Source organism: Sminthopsis crassicaudata, chromosome 1 (assembly GCF_048593235.1).
Source record: "Sminthopsis crassicaudata isolate SCR6 chromosome 1, ASM4859323v1, whole genome shotgun sequence".
NCBI lineage: Eukaryota > Metazoa > Chordata > Mammalia > Dasyuromorphia > Dasyuridae > Sminthopsis > Sminthopsis crassicaudata.
Genome location: NC_133617.1, coordinates 158,389,123 through 158,399,269, shown reverse-complemented (window position 1 = coordinate 158,399,269; position 10,147 = coordinate 158,389,123). Strand labels below are relative to the sequence as shown.

Below are 10,147 nucleotides of genomic sequence, written 5' to 3'. Positions count from 1 at the left end.
ATGATCTGGAAAATTCATATAAAATTTTTTGGTCTTTTATACCAGAGAAGTTTGAGCTTTTTTTTTTTATGGGGTATTTGGAGTGTCACATTGTAAAATCTGGGTTAAGTATTTGATCATAGGCTATATGTAGGCTGATTTTAAGTAAAAAAATATTAGCATTTATGTGTCATCTACTGGCTTTCATGTTCTTTTCAAAAACTTATTTTAACTTTAAAAAAAGAAACTATATGAAATTAAAAGATAAAATATGTTGATCTTGAACAACACTGGACATATATTTTATACATTTCTGAGTTTCTGAACTTTCTGTATTCTCTGTTGGTCTTTGTATGTAGCCTGTAGCTTCTGCAAAATTCTCCAAAAATTCCCATTTCATTTCTCATGTTGACTCCAATGTACTGAAACTGTGATGGGGAAAGTTGCAATTTGGAAAGGATAATTTTATAAGAGGATAGATATAATAGCTTAACTTTGTATTTAACCTAGTACTAATTAGAGTAATTTACACACAGTAGGTAATCAAAGTGTCTGTTGAAGTATTGAACTGTTCAATAAACTACTGCAGAATTAAGAATCCTGGTTTCTAATTATGAGCTCTGCTAGTCCACATTTTACAAAAATAAGTGGCAGCTATGTTAACATATTAAATGTTAATAGGTTAAGATGATATGTGTTTAGACAGCTGCCTTTTTGGAATTTCCCATTTCCTCCAAGGAAGGCAGTTAATAAATTCTTTTAATTTCTCCTGTTGTTTGTACAGATAAAGAACAGCTAATGAATTAAAGTAATTCTAGTCAATGATAAATAAGAATTCAATCTTATCCAATGAAACTTGATTTATTAATGATCAATCTGTTGAATAATTACACAATTAAGGGTATACACTTAAAATGGTAGAGACAGGTAAAATTGTCAGCACTAGTTAACACTTGTTGAGCATCAAAAGCACCACTTTAGTTGAAATCAGTGCTGAGCAGTAGGCACTTAATAAACGTTTACTATTATTTTTAAAGACCTTGTTTTGGTTAATTGATTATATGTCAAGCTGCTTCTCATATGCCACTTCTTGCATATTCCTTCCCCAAAAAATTAGGATGGAGTTTCCACTGAAAACTTGGACAGTGAGCACTTCCATTTAATCTTAGTACCTTTCCATACAGATTACCTTTCCCATCACCAAGAACTGACTTTTTCTATTAAGACTGGAATTTGGAATGCCTAATACCTGTCTTGCTCATCAGCTAGTGATACAAGCTGGGCTGGCTGTGTCATGATTAACTCAATGAAAAAACAGTTATTAGAAATCTTTCATGTGCTACTTTAATGTGAATCAGGTTCTCAATTCTTGTCACCAACAGACTTGAGCAGCTGATCAGCTTCTTTTTGTACCTAAAATGAGGAATAGCAACACAACTCAATATTCTGAGCCCAACACTATTCTTTCATAAATATATCAATACATCAGGTACCTATGTTTCTTTTGTAAGGAAACTCCTTCTATCAACACAGATCATAACTAGTTTATACATGTAATTAACAAGTTCACAGAATTTCCTCAGACTGAGTGATTTGTCCATAATCCACAATATGTGAACCTCAACCTTCTTCACTTCAACAGTCTACATACTGTTATGTCCTGCCTCTTTTAACTCTTTCACAAATGAAAATTAATTAAATTTACAACAATGGTCAGTACATTCTAAGAGGTCCCATACCTACAAAATAGTTTATTCTGTCTCCTGATAATGAATAAATACAACTCCTTCAAAAATTTTTATGCTTTTTATAGCAGTACATGGCTATGATATCTCATTTATAATGATACTAACTGTTCCTTTAGTAAAGTAGGATGCTAAATAATGAAATTATCCTATATTATGTCAAGTTATTCTTTTTTTGTTAAATTAAGTTCAATTATAACAACTAAGAATTTTTCATATAGAAACAAGAGTGAAAAAGGCCATTAAATATAAATTGTGAAAAAACCACTATTGACATTTAATCAGATGCATGATTTTTTAAAAAAAAGACATGGCTTAGTTCTAATTTATTCAATTAGATTCAATTATTGCTAATACCTGATGTGTGTAATTAGCTCCAACTTAGTCATGTGTACATTTTCTTTTTTTTCAAAGTCAGCTCTTTTGCTTTTTACCTGCTTATCCTCCTCAGTGTGTGCTGGGTAGTCCTTGGCTTTCAATAACCAGAAGGCAGCAAGTTTTTTGTTGTTTAACTTCAGATAAGTCTTTCCCAAGAAAAGCAAATTTTTGCTGTAAAAGTTGGGGTGCACTAAACACAAGAAAGAAGACATTCACCTCAGTTTGTAAGCAGTTACAGTTTTGATTTGAAAAGACTGAATTTTCTAAATTTCATGAACAGGCTAATGACTTTCATATGCAAGAGTATAATGCTACAGTATTTTTTTTATTCAAATATTCACATCAAATAAATTATTGGGGGAATGATAATTTTGGCCAAAACATCCATATCAGTTTTGTTAGGAAGATTGTGACTAAATGAGATAATACAGTATGTGAAATAAAGCAAACAAAAGTCTGAGTTCTTCCTAGTACTTCTAAGATGACCACCACTGAGGCCCAAATAGTTATGACCAGAGAGGAGTTTTATTATTTCCTACTCTCTCATCTTTTTGATGATTGAATACGCCATTTTCAGGGTAAATATTACAGACAAATTTCAGCTGCTGCAGTGGTTAAAAAGCAAAGATTATATAAATTCAAAGAAGTATAAATAAGTAAACAAAAAACTTGAAGAGATTAAGACATTGTTTTAGGATACAGATTATGACAAAGCTGAAACCAAAACAAGTTTGCTGATTCCCAATCTATTGTCCTTCCTAATATTTAACACTAGCTATCAACATGTTATACTAAGTGATAACAAACAAGATGGGCATTATACAGTTTTTCTTTTATTGGGGCTATCATTCATGAACATTCATACTTGTCCAATCTAAACTTTATTTCTTGATTTGAAACTCACGCTCAAAGAATTCTTTACTACATGTACAACTTACTCATTTTCCCCTGTGTTGCTACATAATCCTTTTAATAATGAATCCTTCCCTTTAACTAGACTCAAAACTAACCTCTAGAAGTAATTCTATGATTGAGCTCATTTACTCTAAGCTGTTTGAGTGATCTGGAACTACACCTGTCTTAATTATCTAATGTCATCTATATATTTCCTTGTAAAAAATTCTTAAGTTTATGGTTAATAAGTTGTATGTTCCACTGTGGTAAAATGTTATCATGAGAATAATATGTACGTTGAAGTTGGTTTTACAGTACAACATAATCTCCTAGAAAGTAGAGATTATTTGGATTTTTTTCTTTATATTTCTAGAACTTAACACATCTTGATTAATAGTAGGTTTTTAGTAAATGTTTAATTTTAAATAAAATTTTAATACTGTTTTTTCAAAAAGAAATTAGCATTGCTTCAGTTGGAAAAACACTAATCAGGAAGCCAGAAGACATAGTTTCTGTTATCAACTCTATCTGACTTTCATAAATAAGGACATTTTTGAACCTTTGTTTCCTCACTAATAAAATGAGAAATTGGAAGTGATGATATGTAAGTACCTTCCAGCTTCAACATTCCTGATTCTTAAAAATTCAGTAGATGCATGTTTTTCACACAAGTCTTCATTGAGTTTACTGAGTTTAACTTTAAAGTCATAAAACATTTTAAAACGATTAGTGGAATGTATCAAATATGGTCAATGAGTTTTTAAAGAAATCACTATTTAAATTTTAACATACTGCCATAATTTTAAACATGTTATATGTTTAAAAGTTTAACATATATAATTTGTGTGTGTGTGTGTGTGTGTGTAGATGTTATTTGACCAAAAATGTTACCTTGTTCTGCCATCTGAAAGTATTTTAGAGCCTGTTAAAGAAAAAAAATATTTATGGAGAAAAATATTCTATATTTGTTTTAAAAGTACTCATCATTAAAATCTATGTTTCTGTTCTTAGAACAATGAAACAGTTTTATACTCCAAGTTTTCTTTTTAGAATGGACTGTTCTCCATTTTTATTTTCAGCTCCAAATTCTCTTTTCTCCCTCTCTCCTGCTCTTTCCCTCCCCCCCCCAATACACATTGAGAAGACAAGAAATGATATCTATTATAATATGAAGTCACATAAAATACATTTCTACAAGAGTCATGTTCTAGGGTAGAGAAGTGCCATGTACAAATTAGAAAAAGTGGTACACTTTTTTTTATTCCCATTAGACATTCTCCAGAAGTCTATCATATATAACTTTCCTAAAATCTCATTCATTTCCTTAACTTCTTTCTTATTCATGTTAGAGTTTTATTTATCTAAGTCTGAGAGGGGTGAATTGAGCTTCTCCACTATCCCAGTTTTACTATCCAATTTTTCCTGTATTCAAAATTTAACTTCCTTCAAGAATATGGATATTATACCATTATACATATGTTCAATACTAATATGAATTCATTGTCTATAGCACCTTTTAGCAAAATATAGTTTCTCTGATTAACCTTTTTAATAAGGTCTATTTTTGATTTTTGTTTTGCCTGAGATCATCTCAACCCCTTGTCTTTTCTACTTCAGCTAGCCAACCTTTTACTTTAACTCTGTGTGTATGTTTTTCAAGTGGATCTCTTTTAAACAACATATTGTTAGATTCTCCTTTCTAATCCTTTCTCTTATCCTCTTGTGTTTTATGGGTGCGTTCATAACCATTCACATTCAGTTATGACTGCTGTTTATTTCCCTCCATACTATTCTCTTCTATTTATTCTTTTCTTTTTTTAACTGGTCTCCTCCTCAGAAGTCTGTTTTGCTTTTCATCACTGCCCTTTCTTTTTGCCATCCCACCTTTGCTTCTCTTAGCCCTTTTCCCTCCTATTTTTCTGCTGGACAAGATGAATTTCCATACTTTGTGTCTGTATACATATATGTATTATAAATGTATGTGTATATATAATATTTTTCTTTCCTCTTTGAACCAGTTTAATTGTGTGTAAGTTTCAAGCACTGCCTACTCCTCACTCCCCCATTTTTTTCTTCCACTGTAAAAATTCTTCTGTGAAGGACAGCTAAGTAGTGCAATGGATAGAGTACCAGCCCTGAAGTCAGGAGGATCTGAGTTCAAATTTGGCCTCAGACACTTAACACTTCTTAGCTGTGTGACCCTAGGCAAGTCACTTAACCCCAACTGCCTTAGCAAAAAAAAAAAAAAAAAAATTCTTCCGTGTATATTTTTATCTGAGATAATTTCTCCCGTTTTACTCCCTATCCCATTTCTCAGTGCATCCCTCCCCACCCTTTTTACCCTTTCATTTTTCTTTTAGCCCCTCCCAGGATAACAAATTCACAACTACAACCTTCTGTCAAAGTTCTATATCACTATACAGGAATGTAATTAATTTAACCTTATTGAATGAAGCCCTTACAATTTCTCTATCATGTTTTCCTTTTGGTATTTCTCTTGAATCTCATGTTTGAATGTTAAACTTTCTATTCAGCTTTTGTCTTTCCATCAGGAATTCTTGAAAGTCCTCTATTTCACTAAATATCCATATTTCCTCCTGTAGATTTATTCTCACTTTTGCTAAGTAGATTTATTGTTATAATTATAACTTCTTTATTTTCAGGAATATAAATATTGTAAGCTTTTTGCTCCTTCATAATAGTAGCTGCTAAATTTTACATGATTCTGGCTGTGACTCCACAGTAGCTGAACTTTTTTTTCCTGGCTGCTTACAATATTTTCTCCTTAATCTAGGGGCTCTAAAATATAATGAAAACATTCTGAGTTTTTATTTTGGAATCTTTTTCAGATGAAAAAGAGGATTCTTTCAATTTTATTTCTCTAGTCCTAAGCTTTCCTTTATAATTTCTTGAAATATATGTAAACTCTTTTTTTGGATCATTTTAGTTAGTGCAATAATTCTTTAATTCTCCTTAATATATTTTCTAAATCAATTGTTCTTTCTATGTGATCTCACATTTTCAATTTTTTCATTCATTTCACTTTATTGTTTCTTGATATCTCATGGAGTCATTGGCTTCCACTTGACCAATTTTAATTTTTAAGGAATTTTTCAATGAGTTTTATATCTCTTACCATTTGGACAATTTTAATTTTAAGGTATTATTTTATTCAGGATTTGTGTGCCTTTTAACCAAGCTATTATTCTCTCTTCATAATTTTCTTACATTGTTCTCAAATTTTTTGCCAAATTTTCCTCTACCATGCTTATTTGATTCTTAAAATTTTTTTTAATCTTAATCTGTTTTTTCTTAAGCTTATCTAGAAATCCTTGCGTATGTCCAATCTGCATTTTTCTTCAAAAACTATGCTTGTAAAGATTTTTCAAGTTTTTTCCAATCTTTTTCCAAGTTTATGTTGAGCTTCCCTGGTTGCCACAGTAGCTTTTTATGATCAAGTTCTTTTTTTTTTTTTTTTTTGTCATTTTCTCATTTTTCCAGCTTATTTCTTAACTTTGGATTTTGTATTAGAATTGGGTTCTGTCAGAAGATCACTATACACTTCAACAACAATACTGTATGAAGATATATTCTGATAGAAGTGGATACCTTCAACATAAAGAAGATCCAACTCACTTCCAGTTGATCAATGATGGACAGAAACAACTACATCCAGAGAAGGAACACTGGGAATTGAATGTAAACTGTTAGCACTACTGTCTATCTACCCAGGTTACTTATGCCTTCAGAATCCAATACTTAACGGGCAACAAGAAAATTGGATTTACACACATATATTGTATCTAGGTTATACTGTAACACATGTAAAATGTATGGGATTGCCTGTCATCTAGGCGAGGAAGGGGAAAATTTGGAAAAATGAATACAAGGGATAATGTTATTTAAAAAAATTACTCATGCATATATACTGTCAAAAATGTTATAACTATAAAATTAATAATTAAAACAAAACAAAAAAAAAAGAATTGGGTTCTGTTCACCTCAGGCATAGAAGGATATCTGGCCTGACCTGACTTTTATATCTAGCTACTTTCACAATTAAGTCTGTAGTTTTTAGTGCTTCCAAGGTGATATCATTTGGGGAAATCTCTGGTCACTGCCATCCTATTCTGTGCTTTGATCCTTAACCAGGTAGAGTTCTACCTAATGGTTACAATTGTTATTCTCTGCCTTTGAATTGTGAATTGAATCCGGATAAAATCCCTGCTCCCTTAAAACTACAACTATTCTTCTTCACACTGGAACAACAACCCAGAATTATGTAATGAGCAACAGAACTGCCAAATGGTGCCTGATCCTATAACGACCTCTGCCTGTATCTGAGTATAGTGTGGTGAGTATTCTTTTTCACATATGACTGTGAGTTGGTGGTCTCTGAATCTCGATCCAACTATGATGTTATGTGATTTTCTGAATTGTGTATACTCTAGAATGAAGTGATGAATCAATGAAGTGAACAAAAGACACTACATTACCTCTTCATATGTGGAAGTGGGAGGAGTTGCAAACAATACTTTAGCAATATTTCTTTGGTACCAAGGCAATTCAGCAAATGAATAACACCTAGAGAGGAAAAATAAAATCAAAAAGTAACTAAATTACTTTAGCAATCATTTTTGCCCCAGAATCTAATGTATCCTAAAGATTACAGTATAAAGTAAAAATTTTCCCCCTCAAATATTAAATGATTTGTTTTCATCTTCAATTATTCTTCACACACTTCTGTTAACTGGTGTTGATGTAAAAGTATTGAGCACACACAGCAATGGACCAAAATCAACTATAAGGTCCTTTTGCTATCTTTCATAATAAGAAAATAAATGATAGTATACAATCTTTACCCTTGTTGTGAATTGTGGGAGAAGGATATGAAATTTTTGAGAAAATACTAAAAATTAAACCAAGTGATCAAGTTGGACAAAAATGCAAGAAAGCATAAAATAAACAATAATGTCAACAAAAGATTGATATATCACTGGATATGCTGGATGAATATAGAAAGGATAACTTTGAAGTTATAAACCTAATGGATTGGAAAGATGATGGTATCTTTAATATAAATGTTCAGAAAGCAATTTGCAATCTAGGGCTAGAATTTATGACAGATATAAAGGCTGGATGTATAAATCTAAGAATCATTTGCACAGAAATAAATAAACCCCTGGGAAACCAACAAGATGACCTTGTGAAAGAACAGAAAGAAAAGGGTGCTCAGAGTTATGTTTTGGGAATATATTCACATTAAAGAAGCATGATATATCAAATGATGAACAGGCAAAAGAGACTAAAAAATGGTATTCAACCATGTAAGAGAACCAAATAGAGCAATATCACAAAAAACCTAGAGGAGACAGTATCCTGGAAAAGAGGCCTTTAAGTATGAGAAATGAGAAAACGGTTAGCAGATTTGGCAATTAATAGATGAATGAGGTTAGAAAATAGACTACCTAGGATTGAGAAGTAACCAAAAGACCAAATGAAGGAAAATTTTTTTGGAGTTTGGTTGTGAGAAAGGTGAGAGAGAAGACAATTGATAGAAGGAAATGGGAGACTATAGTGAGAATTTTTCAAGGATAGGAAAGATTAAAGTTTGCTTAAAGGGAAGAAATGAGTGGAAAGGAAGAAACCTAAGATTAGAGAGGAGGAAGAATGACTGTGGAAACAATTTGTTGGAAAAGACAAAAGGAAAGCACATCATTTTTAAACAAAGTTTAGAATATTTCTTAATGATGTTTCTCCAGGAACTAACTTATACATACTGAATCTTTTTTTAAGCACTTTCAAATTATGTTTTTGACATACTTCAGAAAAAGGAATTTATTTATAAAATATACCCAAAGTTTCTTTAAATAAAAAAGCTTACCAAACACCAATAAGGTGAATTGAGGTGGCATCTTTAGGATTCAGTTCAATTGCTTTCTAGAAAAAAATAAGAATAATATCAATTAAAATTTATTTCTGAACATGTTATTTTTTATAAATATTGCTTCATAAGTCAGTCGTAAAAAGTACATGATTAAGAACTAGCAAAAAAAAAGAAGTTATAGTTCCTCTTTGAGAACTGAAACTTTCTCATTGATAATTTGGATTGAATCTACAATATTCATTTAAATATATAATATCAATATTTAAATAATTAACAATATTTAGCAATATTAATTATTTAAATGTAAATAATATTAATAACATATAAATAGTGACTACATGCCTTCATGCCTGAAGCTCAGAAAATAATGGACTGAGGCTTGCCAGGTAAGATAATAAACACAATCAGTCCAGTAGAAGACACTTCTATGTCTTTTTTTTTCTTTTTTATTTTTAATTAATTTTATAATTATACATTTTTTGACAGTATATATGCATGAGTAATTTTTTTATAACATTATCCCTTGTATACATTTTTCCAGATTTTCCCCTCCCTCCCTTAGATGACAGGCAATCTCATACATTTTACATGTGTTACAGTATAACCTAGATGTAATATATGTGTGTAAGTCCAATTTTCTTGTTGCATGTTAAGTATTGGATTCCAAAGGTATAAGTAACCTGGGTAGATAGACAGTAGTGCTAACAGTTTACATTCAATTCCCAGTGTTCCTTCTCTGGGTGTAGTTGTTTCTGTCTATCATTGATCAGCTGGAAGTGAGTTGTATCTTCTTTATGTTGAAGATATCCACTTCCATCAGAATACATCTTCATACAGTATTGTTGTTTGTTGAAGTGTACAGCGATCTTCTGGTTCTGCTCATTTCACTCAGCATCAGTTTATGCAAGTCTCTCCAAGCCTTTCCGAACTCATCCTGCTGGTCATTTCTTACAGAGCAACAATATTCCATAGCCTTCATATACCATAATTTACCCAACCATTCTCCAATTGATAGACATCCATTCATCTTCCAGTTTCTAGCCACAAACACTCTGGCACATACAGGTCCCTTTCCCTTCTTTAGTATTTCCTTGGGATATAAGCCCAGTAGTAGTACAGCTGGATCAAAGGGTATGCACAGTTTGATAACTTTTGGGGCATAGTTCCAGATTGCTCTCCAGAATGGCCGGATTCTTTCACAACTCCACCAACAATGTATTAGCGTCCCAGTTTTCCTACATCCCCTACAACATTCATCATTATT

The 10,147-nt window shown here is 31.6% G+C and overlaps 1 protein-coding gene across 1 annotated transcript in view; it reads right to left on the bottom strand.

The window, feature by feature from the left end:
• Positions 1-824: 824 nt before the first annotated feature.
• RMDN1 (regulator of microtubule dynamics 1) overlaps positions 825-10,147 on the bottom strand; it is a 32,148-nt gene continuing 22,825 nt past the window's right edge. The window contains exons 6-10 of the mRNA XM_074270149.1: positions 8,881-8,936; positions 7,493-7,580; positions 3,888-3,918; positions 2,159-2,292; positions 825-1,392 (exon numbers count right to left, since the gene is read on the bottom strand). Of these exons, the coding sequence (XP_074126250.1) occupies positions 1,342-1,392; positions 2,159-2,292; positions 3,888-3,918; positions 7,493-7,580; positions 8,881-8,936 (360 nt within the window). The 3' untranslated portion in view covers positions 825-1,341. The remainder of the gene's footprint in view (positions 1,393-2,158; positions 2,293-3,887; positions 3,919-7,492; positions 7,581-8,880; positions 8,937-10,147) is intronic.